Source organism: Caretta caretta, chromosome 9 (assembly GCF_965140235.1).
Source record: "Caretta caretta isolate rCarCar2 chromosome 9, rCarCar1.hap1, whole genome shotgun sequence".
Taxonomy (NCBI): domain Eukaryota; kingdom Metazoa; phylum Chordata; order Testudines; family Cheloniidae; genus Caretta; species Caretta caretta.
The window spans coordinates 60,382,266-60,405,773 of record NC_134214.1 but is presented as its reverse complement, the minus strand read 5'-3'; the positions used below and the strand labels follow the sequence as shown (position 1 = coordinate 60,405,773).

The window sequence follows — 23,508 nt, the reverse complement described above, 5'->3', positions numbered from 1 at the left end:
CTGGTGTCTAAAGGACTGAGCATGGTAGACAGCAACTCAGACTCCAACCCCAGCTCTTCCATTGTTTACCTATGAGGTCTTGGGCAATCGACTTTCCCTCAGTGCCAGCTTCCCCACGCATAACAGGAGGCTGATACTTGCCTTCCTCAGTGGGGCAGTTAACCATTCCTCACTGACAGGTATATGAGTGCAAAGTGTTAGCAGTATTAATGGTAAATCAGCAGAGACTGCTGTGGGTTAGCAACCCCAGTGCCCTGCACCAAGCTGTGAGAGGCCCAGGTTTGGGTCCCAAGTTTGGACCCCAGTCTGACTGGAAGTGGGGTGCTGGGGAGGTGGCAAAACATTCAGTCCCCAGGGAGTGGGCAGAACACATTGTGTCAATCTGCAGCCTGCCCTTGTGGAAAGTGCCCATGCAACCCTCCTCAGCCAAAGACCAGTGGCCCAGGTGCAGAGCCTGGAGGGAGGAAGGTGAAAATTGCAGGGAATCCTCTCTAAAGTGCTCTCCTCCCCATCCCCCCCGTCCCCAGACACTGGATACCCACACAGAAGCCATTTACAAACGGGATGCAGAGAACACTTTAAAAAGACATTCAAGCTAAAATTCCCATTAAGAAAAAAAGATGAACATGCTTGCCTGGATTGTTAACCCCATCTTCATTCTCAGATGGCAATCCTTAGGGGAAACCTCATTTACTTTTGTCTTGTTAACACTGATTGTTTACTTCTGCTGTTTTGCTGAACTTGGAGAATGAAAATTGATTGGCCAGTTTCCCTTGTTGGCGCTTGTGCATGAGCCCTTTGCGGCAAGGCTGGGTTGCAAATGCCGCGGGGGAAGGGAGAAATCACAACCACATGCTGTTTTCACCGGACTTCCAAAAATACCCCAAAAAAACAAAAACAGAGCAAAATTTTGTTTCTAACCAAAACTAATTTTGGGGGTTAAACAGCTCTCAAGGTTTCTGGCAAGTTGATATGGGAGCTGCAATGCTGCTGTAGCCCTTGAACCCTTCCTGACATTGACCGATGGCATCTTTCCTGCCAGACTGGACTATGATCCCTGGTGATGCTCTCTTTACTTTCTTCACGGCAACACTGCATTCACTGCAAGCAAATGGCTACTTACTGATGAAGTTGGCCTGGCCGGTGAAGATGGTGTACTGGAGCTCGTAGGAGCTGACACTGAACTCATCCTCCGAGATCCAGTGGACTGTAATGGTGTCATGGGAAGCCGTACAAAGCTCCTCTCGGACAGACGGTGGATTAGGTGCTGCATGGGCGACAGATGACAATGTAGAGATAGTAAGGGGTTTTTACATCCACTTGAGTGACACCTCATAATGGAGACAGTCTCTATATGGAGGGAGCACAGACACTGCACAGAAAAAACAATTCTATGTGTTGTTGAGTGACTGCTGGAGTAAAATGGAGGCTCCATGGTACAAAACGGAGGCTCCTAGGAGGGCTGAGGCATCAAGCAAGAGGGACAAGGCTAGGAGATCTATGATTAATGTGGTCACATTGAAGGCTTAGGCCGCTAATTAAAGCCCTGCATCTGGTTGGCACTGATTTTTTAACAACCTTTTTATCTGATAAATGTTCTGGACACAGATGATATTTCTCCTCTTATATTATCTTCTTGGAAATGTGATAGATGGACCCAAAGATCAGCTAGCTTCTCTGGTGCGTTTGTCTCCTCAGCAGCTTTAAGTAGCCTTGTAAAGAAACACAGGTATGTCTCTACTGCAGCTGGGTGAGGTAATTCCCAGCCCAATTAGACGTGCTCGTTATAGCTTGAGCAGAGCTAGCATGCTCAACATAGCAGTGTGGCCACGGCAGTACGGCTATTTTCTGTGTGCTACCTTGAGGCTATGCCCTCTGCAGATACTATACACTACATGGGCAGCTTTTTCACCCACTTTCTTCAAATGTAGAAGAAAACCTGTCAAAAAGGACTGCAGCACATCAGGACGGGAGTAGCCCTTCATTGCTATTACTTGTATTATGGTGTACCTTTTATTCTTATGTGTATTACTGTCACACCCAGAGACCCAAATCTGGATCAGAGACCAGATGTGCTAGGTGCTGTCTGAACACAAAGGTAGACATGATCCCCGTCCAAAGGAGCTTGCAATTTAAGGTCTCAAGACACATACAAAGGGCAGCAAAGAGGAAACACCAAAATATATTACACGTTAAATGGTTTTTTTTTCAAATGTACTATGGGCTGCTCATTTCCTGTGGGCAGTATGGCAGGAAGTGGGGTTTGAAGGAGATTCCAGGGATTTTTTCAGGGAGGTCATTCCCAGTATTCAGCAAAGTGGCGGACGTCAGCACCACTGGTGAAGCAGAGGAGATGGGAAAGGGGAAGTAGGAGATAGCAGCCAATGTGATGAGAGATGAGAGCAGATATGAAGGGGCAGAGCTGTGAAGGTCCTTGGAAGTGAGACACTTCAACTGGATGGGGTGGAAATAGGGGAACCATGGGAAGCATTTGAAGTGGGGTAGGGTGGTCACATGGTCAGATGGAAGATGGCCATAGCAGCTGACTGGATAGAAGTGATGGGAAGGGTCCGAGAAGGAGGATGCTGTACTCAAGCCTGGGGATGAGAATGTGACTCAGAGGTTTTGCAGAAAGGGCAGAGAATTGTAACAAATTTCAGAAACAGACACCCTAAGAACATGCCTGAACACCAAAAGCCCAAGGACTGAAGACTGGCTGCTCCATTACCATGCCCAGTTACAGCATCAACAAGCAGTTTAAAAGACGAGAACAACTTACAATGTAATTTATATTAAAATACTTTCCACCTCATCTGAGAGGAGAACGAAGGTTACAGCATGTGTTAGGAAAGCAGGATCAGCACAAACCTGTTAGATAATCCAGCCCCTCCAGCAGTTTCTTTTCTCTGGAAAAATCTAAAGCAAAGTTTTCAAAGGCATCGTTAAAATTGATATCTGGTATCAGCACTTGAGAGGATGCAGTTGCCATGGCGACCCTGAAAGAAAGAAAAGAGCATCAATATACATTAGGGTGTGTTTGAACAACCCAGCCAGCAGTTAGATTGCTGATTAAAAAGGTGCAAACAGCCTTATAGTGATGTAACATGCCAGGAGGAAAACCATCACCGAAAGCAGCTTCTCTGGGGAAGCAAAGCAGCAATCCCCTGGGGAAGGGCCTGGTGGCTTTGCTTGCTTTTGTTGTTGTTGTTAGTGACAGAAGCATCCTCCTTTTGCTCTTTGAAACAATCACAAACATTATGCTGGGCTGGACAGGGCTGCCTAAGTGACAGCGCTGCCTGTTCTTCCAAGGAAGGCCATGCTCCCATTCACACTTCATGTTCACCTTCTGAACAACTTGCCTCCCGTTGTCCCAGCTGGACATCCGCGATTCCAGACTGAGTGGCACCCCACATCTGATAAGATCCCTAGTGAGGATTCTCACAGGCCTTGTCTGCACTAGGACATTTCTGCTAATATTTCCCACTGCTCAGGGCCGGCTCTAGGTTTTTGCCGCCCCAAGCAAAAAAAAAAAAAAATGTTGCCCCCCCCCCCTTTTTTTTGGCTTTTACACATTTTCACTTTGCAATGGTTTTTTTTTGTTTTGTTTTGGGTTTTTTTGACTGTTTACAATAAAAAATAATGAACACAGAGAATCTGTAGTTAGTGAAATAAAACAATTTCCTACTAGTGTACTCATTTAATTTTAACAAAATCACAATTACAAACAATTTGGGTTCAACTATACAGTGTAATGAAAAATGTTAGGGTCTTCCGGTGTGCCCAGTTTCTCATAAATTAAAAGAATTTATATGAACTGAATTTTTCTGGTTTTTATACTTGCGTAGTCTTTTAATCATTCAGTGAAATCTACATTTTTTGCAATGGTACTTTCAACTGAAAGTAATGCGAGTCTTGACAAACGATTTTGAGACATGGTGGACCTCAAATAATTTTTTAGTAATTTCAGTTTTGAGAAACTGCGCTCACCAGAAGCCACTGATACTGGTAACGTTAAAAGAATGCGTAATGCTATAGCTGTGTTTTGAGTGAGGTGCTCGGGGTTGTACATCCCGACCGCGGGCCCCCAGCCCGATCTCAGACCCGGCCCTACCCCTGCAGAGGGGACAGTAACCAACAGAGCGGCTGGGGGGTGGGGCAGCTTTGGGGACGGGGGCGGACCAGGGGCGCCCGCCCAGCGCCGAGCTGCCCAGGGCAGCGGGTCCCTTACTGCCCGCGGGTCCTGCCCCGATCCTGGGCTCCGCTCTGCTCGGCTCTGGCTCCTCCGCCGCTTATGACACATGTGTCAGGGGCGTGCAGGGGGGAGGAGCCGCATCGCCTCACTTCCCCGGCAGCGGGGGGCCAGGGCAGGGACTGGCCCCGGACCGGGACCCCAGCGCTGACCCCAGTGCCCTGCCCCATGCAGGGGCTCATTGGTTGACTGAGCAGGGCCAGGAGAAAAAAAAGGGTGGCGGGAATGCCGCTCCTGGAAATGTGCCGCCCCAAGCATGTGCTTGCTTTGCTGGTGCCTAGAGCCGCTCCTGCCACTGCTGCCTCTCCCCTGGTGGCTGCAATGGTGTGACTTAGAGCACCAGCACCCACCAGTGTTTTCAGCACTGAGTTGTGCCAGTCAGCTCTAAACAGGGTTGGACTGGATTATCCAGTAATCTCCTGGGGCCCTGTCTACACCCACTAGTGAGTGTATGTTACAGCTTCCCCTCTATGGCCAGTCCACAGAGGATATGAGCCAGTTACAGCCCCAGTTAAAGAACCTGACTCTAGTTCACACAGTAGCAGCTTGTGCTTTTAGCTCTGGAGGTCCTCAGTGCAATTCCTGGTGTTTCAGCACAGAGGGCGGCTGACACAACCACCACTAGTGGAACTGAAAGGGAGGTAACCGTGACCAATAATTATTCAGCAGATGAACCCTAGTGCCACCGCTCTTTCAATGTTTCACCTATTACTCTCACCGGCCATTCTCAAATTCCTGTACCTGTCATACAATTTGCTGGTGGCCCTGTGCCATGCTGCACGCTGTACCTCTGTAAAGCACTTTGATACCTGGCAAGAGTACTCTTTGTGAACACCACTTCTGTGGCTGTGGGGCTTAGTAAGCAGATAAAGATGCTTCAGAGAGTCAGAAAACGGGCAGGGTTGAGGGAAAACTCTCACAGGATAAATGAGCTTCCAAGGGATAAGGGTCTGTGCTAAGAACTGCTGAGATAGCTATTTTTTCTACCACTCAAAAAATCACATGCACCATTTTCTCCTGGGGATTCAAACCCGAGTTGGCTGGCCGGTAACGCCTAGCAAGCCCACCTCTCAGCCACATTCCTGGCAGTCTGCAGGAACCGTGCATGGTCATTCTCTTTCAGGATATGTTCCGCTTGATTGATGAGGACCGTGGAGCGCTCCAGGCACTGCCGACAGTTAGCTACCTGCTGGGCCAGCTTCCTCAGCTTCATAACCTTGGAGAGAGGAGCAGAGGGGAAACAAAAAACAGTCAGAAAACAGCACTTGAAGAAGATCAGCAAGGAGCCCTGGGAACTGGGCTTATTAATCAACTGGCTAAAGCTGCCTTGTTCAGGACAGGGCTGACGGAGAGGCTGCCCCAGTGGCTTACCCTCTGCAGTGTCCCGTGAGCACATCAAAGGCATTGCTGTAAAACCAAAGAAGAAAGCACTGGTCCTAGCAGAGGAAGCTTCTCAATGAAAGTCAGCAGGAGTAAAACTCTTGTGCTCCGGCCGCTCCCAGCCGAACAGCTTGTTGTGGAAGAGAGAGTTAAAAAGAATTTAAAGGTGCACTCTCCGTGTTCATTTAGATTACAGAACAGAGAGACTGAAGCCCTGGGAAAAAGGCTCTTGGTTTCTCTAAAGGCTTGTGTGATCAAAAGTGATGCAGCTGCTCTTCACTTTTCACATTTTCAAACTCTGAGGGCTTAAATCTCACCTTATTCCCTTTACTTAAGCACACACACACACACAAAAGATATTCATGTAACCCCTTTTTGAGTTGGCCCTAATTTAGGAACGAATCTCCTCTTTGAAAGCAGGTCAGCACAGTACAAGGAAACCTCACGCTTCTCTAGAGCAGCTCAGTCAGTGCGCGTCTCAGACTTGCACTCAAAGCATTACAGTTTCAGTCACAAATGGTTTTGTAACTGCAACCAGGGGGTGAGATGTGGCAATAACATGGGATGGGGAAGTAAGCTGTGACACCTGGAATCAGATGCAAACTCAACCAGCTGTAAACATGATCAGACACGAGCATGCACAAAGAATGACAGACATCTCAAAAGCAGTCAATCCCACTCTGCACCAAGCTCCATTCAGATATCAGGAAGCCCATTTCTAAGTGGCAAGATAACAATTAACTTGTCACCATTCCCTGCTTCAAAGTCTTTGCTGCATTTTGGAAGTCATATTGTTCCCTAGCCACAGTTCAAATAAGAGGAAATCCAGTACTGTCAGGGAAAACAATTTCTAGCAATTCAGCTTTTTTGGCATGGAATTCCTTAAGCGTGTTTATTGGCTGTTTAACCCTGGTCACTCAATTACAGACCTAAAAGTCGCAATTCTTCAACAAAAAAACTTCAGAAACAGACTCCAACGAGAAACTGCAGAACTGGAATTAATTTGCAAACTGGACACCATTAAATTAGGCTTGAATAAAGACTGGGAGAGGATGGGTCATTACACAAAGTAAAAACTATTTCCCCACGCTAATTTTTCCCCTACCGTTACTCACACCTTGTCAACTGTTTGAAATGGGCCATCCTGATTATCACTACAAAAGTTGTTTTTTCTCCTGCTGATAATAGCCCACCTTCATTGATTAGTCTTGTTAGAGTTGGTATGGCAACACCCATTTTTTCATGTTTTCTGTGTATATACATTTTCCTACTGTATTTTCCACTGCATGCATCCGATGAAGTGGGTTTTAGCCCATGAAAGCTTATGCCCAAATAAATTTGTTAGTCTCTAAGGTGCCACAAGTACTCCTCATTCTTTTTACCTGATAAACCAAAAATTCACAGCACTGATGTTGGAGGTTCTTTGGTATCATCTCTCTGACTTTCTTCGGCAAAGCATGGTGACAAAACCGAGGGCACCTCGCGGCAGTGGGGTTCGCAATGAAACCAGAATGAACAGTTTTTCTTATGGGATCAAATCCCAGAGTCCATACTCAGGGAAATGTCATGTTGAAGTTCTCAGAAACACCTCAGAACTGTGCTCAGGTGAGGGCCTCCTAGGGAATGATGTTGAGATCTGCAATGTGTTGGGTGAGGCAATGGTTCTTCTACCCACTCCAGTGCCCCAGGGTGACACACATGTTTCTTTAGTGGAGAAATTCTAGCTGTGATAAGTGCACTCACCCAAGGAACCAGCCACCTACGTGATGCCCAGAATGGTAAATCTCCATGAAAACAGCTTTATTCTCAAGGACAGATTCAAACTGTCTTCTGATGAAAACCTTCTCTTGCCCTTTGCTGCCCAGCTAGCCAGGAAAGTGTGCCAGTCCCTAACTTTTTCAAGGCCACCTTTGAAGAGCACGTGGATGTCTCAGGATACTGAGATGGCTGCAGCTACTGTACATTTGGTTCTGGGGAACTAACAAGCCTACAGACTGAAGTCCGCTATCCACAGTATGGGTGCAGCATGGCCACAAATGCCTCCAGCCTTCCTCACCCTGCCCTAGCCCATGTGCCCCCACTCCCATGACCTCAGAGACCTGTCTAAGCATGTGTCATAAATATAGGGGGAGGGTAGAAACCTTTATGTATGCAGTAGCATAAAATCCCTCCTTGGCAGCTGTACTGGATTGCTTTACCTGTAAGGGGTTAAGCAGTTCAAATAACATAGTTGGTACCTGACAAGAAGGACCAATGAGGAAAGAAGATACTTTCAAATCTGGGAGGGGGAAGGATTTGTTGTTGCTCTCTTCTGTTGTTCCCTCTCCGGACTGAGGGAGAAGCTAAGCAGGGATTTTATGCTACTGCATACATAATGGCTTCTACTCTCCCCCTATATTTATGAAAGCATGAGAAGGCGTTAGCTTACACGTGGCCTCTGACAAGGCTGTTCATAAGGCTGCTGCTCAGTGCCCCAGTTTGTCACATGTGGGCATTGTCCCATCAAACGCTTGAGTGCAACGTGCTGCCACAGGCGATGCAGCCATCAGGGAGCAAGAACTTTCAGTCACTGCTAACCACAGCTGCATGGGAACCACGGACCTAGGTGGGAAAAGCTCCCCGTCCCACCCCCGCTGCCAAGCCATCCTGCTTTGGTAAAATGCCCCCATGGCAGTGCCTTACTTAGCAGGAGTGGTCAAGGAGAGAGACCGCCTGGAAATCACCAGAGCAACCAAGGACAGGTGCTTGGCTGCTTTCATTTTTCTCCTCATTAGAGAAAACACTTTGGGCACAACTTTCTCTTTGAACCCACAGCTGAGGCAGGCCTGTCCGGCTTTAGTAATGTCTGCCCCCACCCAGTACTGAGACAAAAACGAATGTGATTTTGACTGGTATCAGATGGGACACCAATGTGGTGAATGTGCTGCTCCACCCCCAGCGGCATGGTGCATGCAAAGTCACGCCAGTGGGGGCAAGGTGGCGTGCTCTTCAGAACGGCACCCCTTGAGGCATGACCTCATATGCACCGTGTGAGGTCACACCAGTGGGGGTGGGGTCGCACTATTCACAGAAGTACTGGAATGTCCCGTAGTCTGGGAACAAGCCTGTGGGCACTCTACTGCGGCTGCCCTGGCCTATGGAAGGGTACGAGCCCAGAGACAGAGACTTATCCTCCAACAGCTACCAGCTAATGCCAGGTGTCAGAAATACACTGAGCTGCATGCCAGGGTGCTGTCTCAGGTGGGCTCCTGTCACCTCTTTTCCATCTGCACTCTATCCCGCATTCTGCAGCCATGCCAGCCTGCCTCCCCATGGCACTCCCACTTGGGGATCCAGGAAACCCTTGAATAAAATGTACTTGAGAGAAAAAAGATGTTTTTAAAACTCTCACTGTCATCACTCTGCTCCCCGGACGCTTTGCTGGAGTCAGAGAATATGTTTGGATCTGACTGGGCACTCCTGGGTCTTACGTCAGAGGCTGAAGAAGTGATGTGAAAGGGCATAGAGTCAATACAATGGGAACTGTATTGTCAACCACACTGAAAATACTTCTACACCTGAAAAATCCAGCCCATCTTCAGGGGAAGTTAGTGGACACTGGTAATGGGAGACACAAGGTAGGTGAGGTAACATCCTTTATTGGATCAGCTTCTGTTGGAGCGAGAGACAAGCTTTTGAGCTTACACAGAGCTCTTCTTCAGGTCTGGGAAATGTCATGCCTAAATACAAAGTGGAACAGATTGTTTAGCATCACTAGTTAACCCATAGGCATAGTTTGACTTCTATATTGGGGGGACGGGGGGAGCAACTCCAGTTAGGCCAATGGGGCCATGTGTGTGTGTGTGTGTGGGGGGGCAAATTCCACATCTACCAGAGGCTTGTAATTTTTTTGGGGGGGGGCAATGCCCCCCACCCTCCCTCACCTCTGACCAAGCTTGTCTCTCTAATATCCTGGGACCAACATAGCTACAACAACACTGCATCCTGCTGATGGGACAGAGTTACACCACCCTGCAGGACAAAACCCCTGTCATGTTTCCGAGCACAGCAGATCCTGAGCATGCACACCTGCACACACACCCACATGATGGGAAGTATATTTCCGAAGGTATTCTCAATGGTAGTATGTGTGTTTAAAACAGGCCTCCTACAGTAATTAACCCCATCTCTCAGAGCTCAGCCCCACGCTGACATGCCCCATCCGCTTCCCACGCAGCACTGCTCAGCGGAAAGGCATCACATCGATGCATTTTCAATAAAACAGGTAATCAACTCTGTGTCAGGGCAGGGACGGGAGAGACAGCTTCTCCTTTAGCTCTACGGTGATCTCATCTGCATCTCTCTGGCTGCACCTCAGCTTGTGACAATATGACCAAGGATGTTGATATTTTCTCTCACTTCTATGTATTACACATGCTCAAGTGTGTGCGCCCACATGCACACGCCCCCTTAAGCACACCCACAGTCCTCATCAAACATAGGCACATGTGCACACACATACCCATACACCCAATGCATGTGGACTTGCACACTCCTATTCTCAGAGTCCCCCTTATTTCCCTTCCACACCAGCATATGTCTAACCATACACAGGTACGTACACACAGATCTGCATGCATACTGGTACACAGCAAATATACCTAGACTTTGCTCAGCACACGCCCATTCCTGCGCAGCATTAGTCCCCTTCCCAGGTGAGTTTTCTTGCCCTACTATTATTTTGTTATATTTTTCTATTTTAACTAGAGAGACATGTATTTTGCCGAACTCCCCAAAGCCCACATGACAGTAGCTCCCAGAGCTTTTCACTTGTCAGTTCCTGAGTCAGAGCCACCACCCCAGAGCATCAGGTTTCCCTGTCAGGTTTCCCTGTCAGTTTGAAACCCCTGTCCATGCTTCGGAAATCTGACAAGAAACAAGAGCCAGAGCCTTTGGAGCTGACAGGGAGAATACTTGAGTCACTCTTTCAAACTGTAAACATTGTCAGCGCTTTACAATTAAACAGCACACTAATGCCCTTCCTGACACCACCGCCATGCTCACATGGCAACGTCGACAGGCGACTGATGGAAACTGCACTTCACGTCACCTCAACACTTTGGATCACTTCACAGCTCCTACCCCAAGCAGCCCTTGCACTTTCACAGGTATCTATGACAAACAAACAGTCCAACAATATAACCAACCAGCTCTGAGAACAGCAGCCCCCCAAACAAAATAGCAACAAAACCCTCATACATGGCACACTGCATCCCTCAACACATGCCCCAGGAAACAGATGCACTCTGAGATGCACTCCAAGGCCAACTGACCCTAGCAGTGCTGGATCAAGGCAGAAGTGAATTCCTGCATCAAGGCTCCTGCTGCCAGCCCGCTCTGTTTTAAAGTGAGGAGACTCTTGCTTTGAGCATCTCTACCAACCACAACTGCCACCCATTCCCACCGGGTGAGAGCTGGGGCTCTTGGATAACCAGACAACCAGCTTCATACAGGTGAAAAGGTACATTGTGAACTCCATCGCACACTGACTTAGCTGGAAGTGTAAGCGCTTGCTGCTGAATAGAAGGGGGGAGAGAGTTGACACTAGTTTAAATTAGGGATGACTATTAATCACAGTTAACTCACCTGATTAACTCAAAAAAATTAATCGTGAGTACAAAAATTAATCGTGATTAATTGCAGTTTTAATTGCACTGTTAAACAATAGAATACCAATTGAAATTTATTAAATATTTGTGGATGTTTTTCTACATTTTCAAATATATTGATTTCCATTACAACATAGAATACAAAGTGTACAGTGCTCACTTTATATTATTTTTGATTACAAATATATGCACTGTAAAAATGATAAACAAAAGAAACAGTATTTTTCAATTCACCTCATACAAGTGCTGTAGTGCAATGTCTTTATTGTGAAAGTGTAACTTACAAATGTAGATTTTTTTTTGTTACATAACTGCACTCAAAAACAAAACAATATAAAACTTTAGAGCCTACAAGTCCACTCAGTCCTACTGCTTGTTCAGCCAATTGCTCAGACAGACAAGTTTGTTTACATTTACAGGAGATAATGCTGCCTGCTTCTTATTTACAATGTCACCAGAAAGTGAGAACAGGCATTCACATGGCACTGTTGTAGCTGGCATTGCACGGTATTTATTTGCTAAACATTCGTATGACATGCTAAACATTCGTATGCCCCTTAGTGCTTTGGCCACCATTCCAGAGGACATGCTTCCATGCTGATGACACTCTTTAAAAAAATAATACATTAATGAAATTTGTAACTCAACTCCTTGGGGGATAATTGCATCTCTCCTGGTCTGTTTTACCCGCATTCTGCCATATGTTTCATGTTATAGCAGTCTCAGATGATGACCCAGCATGTTGTTCGTTTTAAGAACACTTTCACTGCAGATTTGACAAAACGCAAAAAAGGCACCAATGTGAGATTTCCAAAGATAGCTACAGTACTCGACCCAAGGTTTAAGAATCTGAAGTGCCTTCCAAAATTTGAGAGGGACGAGGTATGGAGCATGCTTTCAGAAGTCTTAAAAGAGCAATGCTCTGACACAGAAACTACAGAACCCAAACCATCAAAAAAGAAAATCGACCTTCTGCTGGTGGCATCTGACTCAGATGATGAAAATGAACATGGGTCAGGCCACACTGCTTTAGATTGTTATCAAGCAGAACTAGTCAGCAGCATGGACGCATGTCCTCTGGAATGGTGGTTGAGGCATGAAGGGACATATGAATCTTTAGCATGTATGGCATGTAAATATCTTGCAATGCCGGCTACAACAGTGCCATGCGAACATCTGTTCTCACTTTCAGGTGACACTATAAACAACAAACGGGCAGCATTGTCTCCTGTAATGTAAACAAACTTGTTTGTTTGAGCGACTGGCTGAACAAGAAGTAGGACTGAGTGGGCTTGTAGGCTCTAAAGTTTTATACTGTTTTATTTTTGAATGCAGTTATTTTTCGTATATAAAAGTCTACATTTGTAAGGTCAACTTTCATGGTAAAGAGATGGCACTACAGTAATTGTATTAGGTGAACTGAAAAATGCTATTTCTTTTGTTTTTTACAATGCAAATATTTGTAATAAAAGTAAATATAAAGTGAGCACTGTACACTTTGTATTCTGTGTTGTAATTGAAATCAATATATTTGAAAATGTAGAAAACATTCAAAAATATTTAAATAAATGGTATTCTATTATTGTTTATCAGTGCGATTAATTGCGGTTAATTTTTTTAATCACTTGACAGCCCTAGTTTAAACTTCTGAATGGTCCCAAGATGTTACCTCACTTAAGAAAATAAGAATGGCCATACTGGGTCAGACCAATGGTTCATCTATCCCAGTGTCCTGTCTTCTGACAGTGGCAATGCCAGGTGCTTCAGAGGGAATGAACAGAATAGGGCAATTATTCGGTGATCCATCCACTGTCATCCACTCCCAGCTTCTGGCAAACAGAGAACACTACTGAATCTATAGGCCTGAATCAAGCTAGCAAGGTCCTTGCAGCTGAAGAAAAGGTCGCCCTTTTCAAGCTCAGATAAAAACAGCAGGACGAGTGCAGATGTCACCTGTGCATCTACCTGCACCTGAAGATCTAACCCGACACCCAAACTGTGAACCTGTGGGACAAGTGGCAGGTGCAGATATCATCTTGCCATATCTTCCAGTTGTTTCCCACAACCTACCAACAGCTCCCTCAATCTCATCTCACCCTTCCCACTGGCCTACATCCCAGGACTGACCTCATTCAGAAAACGAGCAAGTCATCTCCTTGCACCAACCACAGCAGATGAGATGGAGTCTCCGAACTGAGTACCATCAGCATAATGGAAGCACTGTAAACTCCCAGCTGGCCAGAGGGCCTCATATGCACAGTGACCAGATGGGGTGATAGGATGGACTCAGGAACATCCCGTCTGAGAGAGCCCATGGATTAAACAAGCCATCACTCGAAACAACCTTCAGGGACCTGTCAAAGAGACAGGAATGGGGCCACTCCACAGTGCCCCTGCCATACCTAGGCCTGAGGCTAGACTGAGTTGGGTGAGGGAAATATTAGCTAGACCTGTCCTGGCACAACCCTCTCAGCTCCCTGTACTAACAAGGGGAAGGCGGACTAAGGTATGGCAGCCTCCTCAACTAGAACTGGTTGGAGAACGGCTTGCTGCACCTTTGGCAAAAAGTGTCAATGAAATTTTCTCGTATTCATGTATATTTTCAATTTTTTGGCAGAAATTAAAAAGCCAAACTATTTCTGATTTTGGCCAAAATATTTCATTTTTTCATTAAGACATCAATGGTTTTCATGGACAGCAGACTCTTTTTCTGAAAATTTTCATTTAATCCAAAACTCAATGTTTCCTTAAAAAACAGTTTACAAAGAATATTTTCACCAAGCCCTACTGTCAATGCCAAACAATAGCTTCTTCAACAGCGCCATGCTATATAGCCTTCTTCAGGATAGCTGGCCCTACCTAGCTGAAGAGTGGCCTCAGCAATCCTCACCAGGAGGGGGCCAGCACTTCCCCCGAGGTTGTCACCTGCCAGGAAGAGTAAGGGCCCACCTGGGGCAGTGTCACCTGAAACTCCCACAGCATTCCACAACCACAGTGTGTAACCCCAGTGGAATGCAAGCAGACAAGACTCAGTTCTGGACCCCTTCAGATGTTACCCGGCCAGCCCAGAGGCTGACAGGACAGTCCAGAACTGAGTGACAGCATCCACAAAAAGAAAAGGAGGACTTGTGGCACCTTAGAGACTAACAAATTTATTTGAGCATAAGCTTCCGTGAGCTACAGCTCTCTTCATCGGCATCCAATGAAGTGAGCTGTAGCTCACGAAAGCTTATGCTCAAATAAATTGGTTAGTCTCTAAGGTGCCACAAGTCCTCCTTTTCTTTTTGTGGATACAGACTAACATGGCTGCTACTCTGCAACCTGTCAAAAGCATCCACAAAGACTCACTGTGAGAAAATTCAGCTTGGTACCTGAGTGGAGACATTCCCAATTAACTGATTATTAGGACAGACAGGAGTCAATTTTTTATATATAGTTATAATATTGACAAACAATATCGATATTGATTTTTAAGATTTTTATCAATTTAAATTTTCTCATCTGTGTGAAATTATGGGTTTTAAGCATCTTTTTAATTTTATCAATTTTAATTTTCACAGTTGACAGACATAAGGGTGGGTGCGACAATAACTGAATGAGAATGTTAAGATTTAAAAAGTTAAAGCTTTATAAACTGTTAAAAAAAATGTCGTCAACATTTCAGGCCAAATTTTCAAAGTAAACATTCTTAAATCAACAAATCAGACCTGTTTTTACTATTCATTTGTAAGAACCAAATTACAAGCCTAATTCAAAACACTAAAACGCTGGATTTTGCCTATTAAAGTCTTCAGTTCCAACAGCTACAAGGTTCGAGCAAAAATAAATAAATAAAAATTAAGAAAGCTCAGACTTTTTGCTACAGGTACTGGAATGCATAATTATTTGTTAGAACCAGCCGATCAGATTTTGAAAACCCTCAGAATTTGAGCATATGTCTTTATTGTAGAACAAAATGTTGAGTGGCCCAAGTTCGTCTTCGTAGAGGAACATGCAACATTTGTCTTGAACTTTTCTGAAAGGACAATGATCTTTCCACAGACACCAAAGTGAGTGGCACTGCAAGTACACATAATGCCACACTAGACATGACAGGCAATGACTGGGTTTCACTTTTCCAGTATTCAAGTGCGGTTATGCTGTCATCACAGGGCACTTCACGCTCCATGTACAAGTCAAAATCATGCCTCCACTCTTCTGCCTTTTAAGGGAAAACATGCAGAATATTTCCATGGCTGCTAACATTGCGTGACATCTTAGCCTTGATAAATGTATCAAGTACTTTAGAGTTAGCAAAAGAGATCCCAATCCACAGGATCCAATATGCCATCGGGGACATTGTGGGATATGGTTGCCTTCAGTTTGCTTTGAAATTCTGAGGTGAAAGCATGCATGCAGGTTAAAAGAATGGCCTTTTGGAGCCCATTGACTTGAGTTCCATTTCTTTTAAGGCATTGTCCACATCAGTGGCAACTTGTAAATTGCAGTTAAGCAGCGTATCAATGTGATGTATCAGGATGCATTTATCTCCATGTGGAAATGAACCCCATGGATTTCCCCCCAAAATACACACATACAAAAAAGATAACTTGTAATACATTCTCATTGGTTTCCATCTGGCATAACTTTATTGTCTTCTTTGAAGTGACTGCATCCACTTCTTTAATGAAAAAGTCTGTCACACTGTCCCAATGTGCATGAAAGAATTTTGCTGCCTTGAGCCAAGAAATCCAGCACAATGGCACAACCCAAGGGGACACATGCACCCCAGTGGGGTCACGTTGCTGCTTGCACAGACTTTAAAAAGTGCTCACATTTGCCTGTTGGCATGTTTAAAGATCACTGGAAAATGTACCACACATTCATTGCCACAATGGAACTCATTGTTTTGATTGCATGACCAATGGCTACATACAAAAGATGAGGAACACATGGAATGTGCAGCAATGTGAATACAGAATGTGGATACAGATCTTTCAAGTCCTTTACTAACCATCACATGCGCCTCACAGAGTCACAGTTGATGGACACAGTTTTCCCACGTTTAGCTGTACTCTCACAACACATCTTGAATCCAAACTGAAATGACTCCCATGCTGCACTGAAGAACAGACAATTTTACTAGAACAGTATTTATTGATTTATTTTTGTCACTGCAGAACGCCGCAAGCACGTTAACTGCTGGCTGTCCAGCAAATTCTGGGGTTTCATCAAGTACTAAAGATAATTTCTCATCACCCAAAAGATCCTTAATTGCAGCTTAGTGGTGAGCAAAAGCTTCAGGCAGATATTTGTTTTCCAGATGCTGACACAATGGCAAAGTGTATGCTGCCGGTGCATGTTTGTGAAACAGAGCTAATGAAAAGCTCGAAGCACAGCCAGCATTGACAGGAATCACCTTAAAGTGGTCGCACGTACCAGACGATGTGGAAATCTGCAGTTTCTTATTTTGTTTTTCCCATTCTTCCCATCCAGCTTCTGTCAAAAGTTGGGTTCCCTTTGCTTGACTTTCTTTTAATTTCAAATGACGCTGTTCAAATGCTCAGCACTATGATTTGCCTGCACGGTTAATCTTCAGCTACAGCACTGCTTGGCGGCCTGTGTAGCCCTTTGTCACGTGATCACCGCTGCTCCTGCTGAGTGCCATGGTCTGGCTGCATAGCCAACTTCACCAAGGAAGTGTCTGGTTCCTACATGACTGCAATGTGGCGGATGAGCGCCTCGCTGCACGGGAGGCTACTCTGTTGCTGAACGGTTCAGGGGTGGCAGGGTGCCCCTGGCACTCCTGGCCAGTGAATGAGGAACCAGGGTCTGGTGACAGCGGAGCTGCAGGAGGCTCCCTGCATAGCCAAGGTGCCAATCACAGTGGGGCTACAAGAGACTCCCTGTGTGCCTAAGGAGCCCAGGTACCAGATCCTTGTGGGCACTAGGTGCGGGGGAGGCTGCACTTGCTGGGCAGAGCAGAGATTCCACCCCACCCCATTCCATTCTACCCTGGCATTGTCCTCACCCTGGTACCTCCCCATTCCATTATCATCAATGGACATTTTTTTATCAATTTCTGTGTGAGAGCTGAAATCAATGTTTACCAGTGATTAACAACAGAAATTGAATCTTTCCAAGCCTGCTGATTATCCATCTCCCAGAAGGTGCCTGTTGCTCAGGACTTCACCGGCCCTGTGGTACATGTGGAGGAACCTGTCTTAGCCTCAGCTTTGCAGGCAGCAAAGACTTTGAGTATTCTCTATGCTACAGTCCCCCAAACATGGCATCCTACTTGTGCCACTAGCATACTATCTCACTTCCTCTGTCCTAGACCATAAACCAGTGCAGGTGGGAGAGAGGCCACTGTGTTGGTAGGAAGGGACAGAAGATCACTAAGGCCCATCAGGGAATCAACAGAGTGATATGTTGGCTGAATGGCATTCTCCTGCAGAACTGTCTGGAAACACATCAGTTCTAATGATCTATGCAGGGTGAATAATCAAGTAGGCCCCAGTGCCAATGGGAAAGGTGCACCCTGACCTTCAACCACAGGAAAAAATACACCAGATACAACTCCAACACACAAGCCTAGAGCCAGCATAGGCAGACGTATGTTCTGAGCCACACAGCACCCAGGACAGTTCCAGTGCACTATTACCCAGAACAGTAACTCTGATGTCATGAAATGAGACACTCTAAAATCCTCGCACCAACTCAGTTATGACGACACTGCAAACAATGCATAGGAGGAGGTGATTTTGGGAGGAAGGACTCTCCTGTGCTCTGGCTTTTAGGTAATATTTATATGCACAAGATCTCTCACCTCCTCCCCCCTAACCCCCCCGCCCAAATGAAATTTTGAGAGGGCAATTTTGACGACTGTGTTTGAGAATATTGCCGTACTGATCATGACACCTGCCACCCACCCATATGCACCCCTGAGTTGCAACCCATTCTGGGGTGTTTTCACCACTTTTCCCCCCAATTAATTAAATTTTGAAACTAAAGTTGAAATGTTTTGTTTCAAAATGAACCATTTTGATTTTTTCTAATTATTTTTCCCCATTTTTTCCCCAGCTGAAATCAACCCGAATTCAGTTAGTTTTGGTGCCATGAAAAATGCATTTTTCAGTAAATTGACTATTGACTGGAAAAACAATGCCCATCTCTAGTCCTGAGGTCTGTGCTATCGCAGTGTGGGGGCTCCCAGGGAGAGCTGGGTGGAAGTCTGAGCAGTCTCTCTGCACAGACCACATCCCTAATTTTAAAATGGAGCCTTGAAATTCTTAGCGCAACTTCAAGGAAGCCCAACAGACCAGACGTGAATAGGCATGGGTCACATTCAGCAGAGGGAAGTAAACCGGGGAAAGTACCATGTATGGGACAAAGGAGAAACGAACAATAACATGGAATCAAGGCTGTGATACTGGACTGCCCATCAACTCAAATGGTGACAAGGCCATTAGCAAAGCCCCTGTGGTGGGCACACACTGGGCAGGCAGCAGGTGTTACCCTCCTGACTAGTACCGTGCAACTGGTGCTGCGACTGCAGGAGACGTGTCCCTGGAGTCAAGTCTTAGTTCCACTGACAACGCCAAGGGCTGCAGCAGCAGCAGCGCTGGGCAGATCCTGCTGAGAATTTACAATGGCAGCTGCTGGATTTTTCAATAATTAAGACAACAAACCCACTTATCAAATCACAGGTGTTCAGGAGAGCGGGGTGGGGGCGGGGGGAGAGTTGAAAAGGAAACCCAGGCCTACAGCTTTAAGAGCTATTGTTAGGAGTGTTAGTGATGATGATGTAGTATTCAGGCCTGTATATTTTCCTGAGATAGAATTTTGAATCTTGTTTGCCCATTTGACTTTTGCTATTTTTATATTCTTATTAATATGTGTGAACAAAGATGCTGTGTGGTACATCTGCCCACAAGCAGATGGGGGGGGGAAGAGATGAGAGATAGAGCTAAAGAGTTGCTAGGTAGAGTGGGAGTGTAATATACAAGTGTACACTTGAAGGACATAAGACCGAGATAAGGTCAAGCAAGCAGTTAGGAGGAGCCAGGAGATGGGTGAGGGAAGGTATAAGAAACACTAAAAGCCAAAGAAATGCCTGACCCTGACTGAAGCACCACCTCACTCTTTACCCCTCCCATGGGATACAAAAGAGGTGGTACTGAAGCCCCCAGACCCAAGACCCTCCAAAACAGAACATGACCATAAATTGTATGGGGTGGACCACAGGCGTGCCCTACAGGTATAATTATACCTGCTAAGGAAGGGGAAACTGGGGCACTGGGAAAAAAACTCTACTTGTGTGCAGAGCTATGGATATGCTTGCTTGATTAACCCAAATAAAACATCACATTGCCTGCACTTTGGTATTCTGGTCTTCTGCTTTCTGTCTGCATGACAAGAACCAGGGGAGGGGCCCCTAACAGGCGAAAGCCCCTAACAGCTATAATCAACATGTAACTCCAACCCCTTTCCCAATGGGGAAGCAGGGCTGGAATTCCAGCAGCGTTCAGCATGGTGCTCCTCTGTATTGCCAGTGTCAAGAGCTAAAGTCACGACTGTTCCCAACTCAGAACTGACCCCCAGTCCCCAGCAGAAGGTTTGGACAACTGATGATTCCGTGTTTGATGAGTAAAATGCAGGTAGCTGCACTGTGCTGGGACTCCGCCTCGCTCATTTCCCAAGTCCAAGATGTCCCACTAAAATAATCATGTCCCATCACTTAACTATTCAACCAGGCTAAGGTTGTTATGATAAACAATATGAGACTGAAGGGCTGAAAGCTGAACCAATGGACACATTGAAGTCAGTCCCATGTGAGCAATGCCATTGACCAGTCAGATCCTTAAAGCTAAGCACGCACTGAAGTGCTTTGCCGGGTCAGCGCTTAAAAGAGCAGCAAACCCAGCAATATTTATAATAATTGTTATAACTATTTTTATGATGTAAAGTTACTGAGTGAGAACTGGTAGCACTAAGGGCTAGTCTACACGGCAGCGCTTTAACGTGGCTTGTGCAATTGCAGCAGAGCACTGGGAGAGAAACTTGCTGCACTCGGGGAGTTGTTTTTTCACACCTCTGAGTGAGAAAGTTGCAGCGCTGTAAAGTGCCAGTGTAGACAAGCCCTAAATGTTCATTCCCATCTAGATTTGATAAGAATGATGCTAAGTATACGCCCAAGGTGATAGGTGTTTGACTAGTACTGAGGGGCAAGGTTTCCTTACCTGAAACATCAATAAGCAAGAATGTGTCTCAGATAAAGATAGCCAGGGCACCCTGTGACCATGAGTTACCGCTACAGGTGAGGTATGAGACTGGGGATTAAAGAGCTGAAGTTCATATTGAGTTTGGGGAGAACGCTGACTATTGGAACCACACTGGCTGTTTTCTAGTATTCAGATTGGGCCAGATTAAAATTGTCACAGGTGTTTTGAGGTCAAAGGGTCAGATGCCCAGCTGGTGTAAATCAGCACAGCTGCAATGAGGCTCCAGAAGAAAGGCTGGAACATGTGTCTGGGCAGGAAACGTCTCTGCAAGGGCATTTGCTATTATAAGGAAACATTTGGAAGAGCAAGGGCGTTATTTAACGATGTGACGAGTCAGCATGAACGCATGAAAGATAAATCACTTCAAGTAACCCTGACACTTGTCTGTTTTCAGTGAAATTGCTCTGGGTGTAGACTGAGGGGAAGCAATATGCTTAATGTTTTCAGAAAGCTTTTGCCCAAGTTGCACATGATGGATTATTGCATAAAGTCTCTAACTAGGAGTGAGGTAATAAGTTATGAAGGGGGGAAGAATTGGTTAATAGCTGGGAAGCAGACAGCTGCAGTGAAAGCTGCATCATTTTTGTGGAAGCAGGAAGATCAGTTTTTAATGACCAAATTCTTCCACTCCTGTTCAAGCAGAGTTGCAACTTCCTCCATGCACAGTCCCAGTGATTTCAGAGGGGTCCAACTGATTTTAAAAGGTCTATTCATGGAGTAAGGTACTATTTACCAGGAGTAAGGGGGGCAGAGCATGGCAGAAAATATTGAAGTAGGAGGGAGTAAGTTCAGGGGGATGAAGCTGTTCTGTGGAATCATCTCAATTTGATTTAGACATGGAACTCAGAGGAAGAACAGGAAATGTAATACGTAGGTTTAAAATGATGCATTTAGGTACAGATCACACCCAAATTAAGCCTGGTTCCAACTCTGCAACCTTTGACCTCAATGTACAGTCTGATATTACACACTCAAAACAATGTAGTTAGGGCAAGAGTGAGGTAGAGTGGAATAAGGAGGGGGCAGAAAGCAGCAAGCCAGGGCATGGGGAGAGTCCAGAGTAGTACAGGTGAGTAGAGCCAACTCTTTTGGTTTGCCAGGAATTTTTTTAAAAATTAGTTTTGGGTTGACCCAAAAAACTCCACACATTTTTTCAATTTTTTTTTGGAAATTGAAAAGTTAAAAAAAAAAAAAAAAAGCAGCACCTTTTCGCTTGGAATGAAATGTTTAGTTTTGATTTCAAGCACTTTTAAAAACCTTCTTTAGTTTTTTGAAAATAAAATTGAAGGACATTTTAAAACAAAGTCATTTGAATTGAAAAATCAAAACATTTTGTTCAGACAATGTCAAACCAGCACATTTCAAACTGTTTGGATTCTTTTAGATTTTTCTTTGACCAAAACAATTTGGCAAATTGACATGACTTCACTAAGTGTTCTGTGCTGCTTCTCTCAGGGCTGAGTAACCCAGGAAGGGATAGCTCAGTGGTTTGAGCATTGGCCTGCTAAACCCAGGGTTGTGAGCTCAATCCTTGAGGGGGCCATTTAGGGATCGGGACAAAAATTGGGGATTGGTCCTGCTTTGAGCAGGGGGTTGGACTAGATGACCTCCTGAGGTCCCTTCCAACTCTGATATTCTATGAATCCTGTTGCCACCTGCCTCCAGCACGAGGGAGTGGAGCCTGTGCCAGCTGGCTGTTAGTGCACAACCACCACCAGCCTGTCAGTCCCCCAAGCACTCTCCTCTGGGCTACGCTAGCCCTGCCTTCGCCCTCCAGGTTGACAACAGATGCACCCAACCCCCGAGTCTCCTGTGGTGTCCAGCTCCTGAGCACTGGGTATTCAAGAAAACCCAGATCCGCTGTTCCCAAAGGACAGTGCACCCCAGTTTACCAGTTCTACCTCAGATACAGGGCAGAGGTCTCTCATAGCATTTGAGTTCAGTTATAGTAAAACAAAAGGAAATGTATTTAAGAAAGAGCAGAGATTCAAACAGAAACAAGTGTCAGTGATGGAAACGAATGGTAAAATACAAAACTAAATAACAAAATGTGAACTAGGCTGTTGTTAATAGTCACCTCTCCTATCTAATCAAGCAGATTCTCACCTCAAAGTTCATTCTTTTGCAGCATTTGCTGGCCCCAAGAAGCAAGTGGTCCAAAAGCTAGTATAGTTCCACCTACAGAGGATGCAGAACGGGGAAATCATGGATTGTTCTGCACTCATTACTGTTGAAAACCCTGACACCGAAGAAGCTTCTATACTTCAACATTCAGAAAGAGAGTGAGAAACTCTACAGATGCTCACTTATGATGTTCCAATTCCTTTGCACATAGTACATAGATGGGTGTGGGTGGTCTATTATTGTTTTTGCCTGATAGTTCCCCCTGGAGACTCCAAGTCTATTAAGAAGTTGTTTATTTCAATATAGTAAGAGTGGGTTACTAATGTAAATTGCACAGCAATGTAAGGTTGTTTTTAAATTATTGTTGTATTCTGACATACCCATACCTGCTTGCTGGACAATAACATTGTCAGTTTTACAACGTTTACTATGACCTGAGGAAAAGGAGCTTGCATATTTGTGTTGTCGGAGAAAGGAGTCTTGACAAGGACCACAAGAGCTTTCACCCAGGGAGAGTGTAACCCCCAAGGAACTCACCTCGGCTCCTGGGTCTCTGTGTGCTGGTAGCTCAGGGAGGGGCACTGTCCCTGGAAGGAAGAGGTGAAGGGCAGACTCAGAGTCTGCTGGGTAGCCCAGGGGGAGAGCAGAGACTCTGTTTAGAACAGGGGCCTTGTTGGCACGAGGAGAGTAACACGGCGCCCACTCTGGAGAGGTGCAGTGTCTGAGAGAAAGGCGGGGGCAGAGTCAAATGACTGAGAACGGAAAGACAGGGAAGAAGAGCTAGCCTGCCCAAGTGCCCAACAGGAGCCCTGGAGAGGGGAGAAGTCAGTCTGAAGGAGCTGGG

At 45.6% G+C, this 23,508-nt stretch overlaps 1 protein-coding gene across 4 annotated transcripts in view; it reads right to left on the bottom strand.

Annotated features, from left to right (window-relative positions):
• MID2 (midline 2) overlaps positions 1-23,508 on the bottom strand; it is a 337,379-nt gene that overhangs the window by 62,112 nt on the left and 251,759 nt on the right. For all 4 annotated transcript variants that reach the window (XM_075132350.1, XM_075132351.1, XM_075132349.1 and 1 more), the window contains 3 exons: positions 5,317-5,465; positions 2,869-2,996; positions 1,124-1,267 (listed from right to left, as the gene is read on the bottom strand). In XM_075132350.1, the coding sequence (XP_074988451.1) occupies positions 1,124-1,267; positions 2,869-2,996; positions 5,317-5,465 (421 nt within the window). The remainder of the gene's footprint in view (positions 1-1,123; positions 1,268-2,868; positions 2,997-5,316; positions 5,466-23,508) is intronic.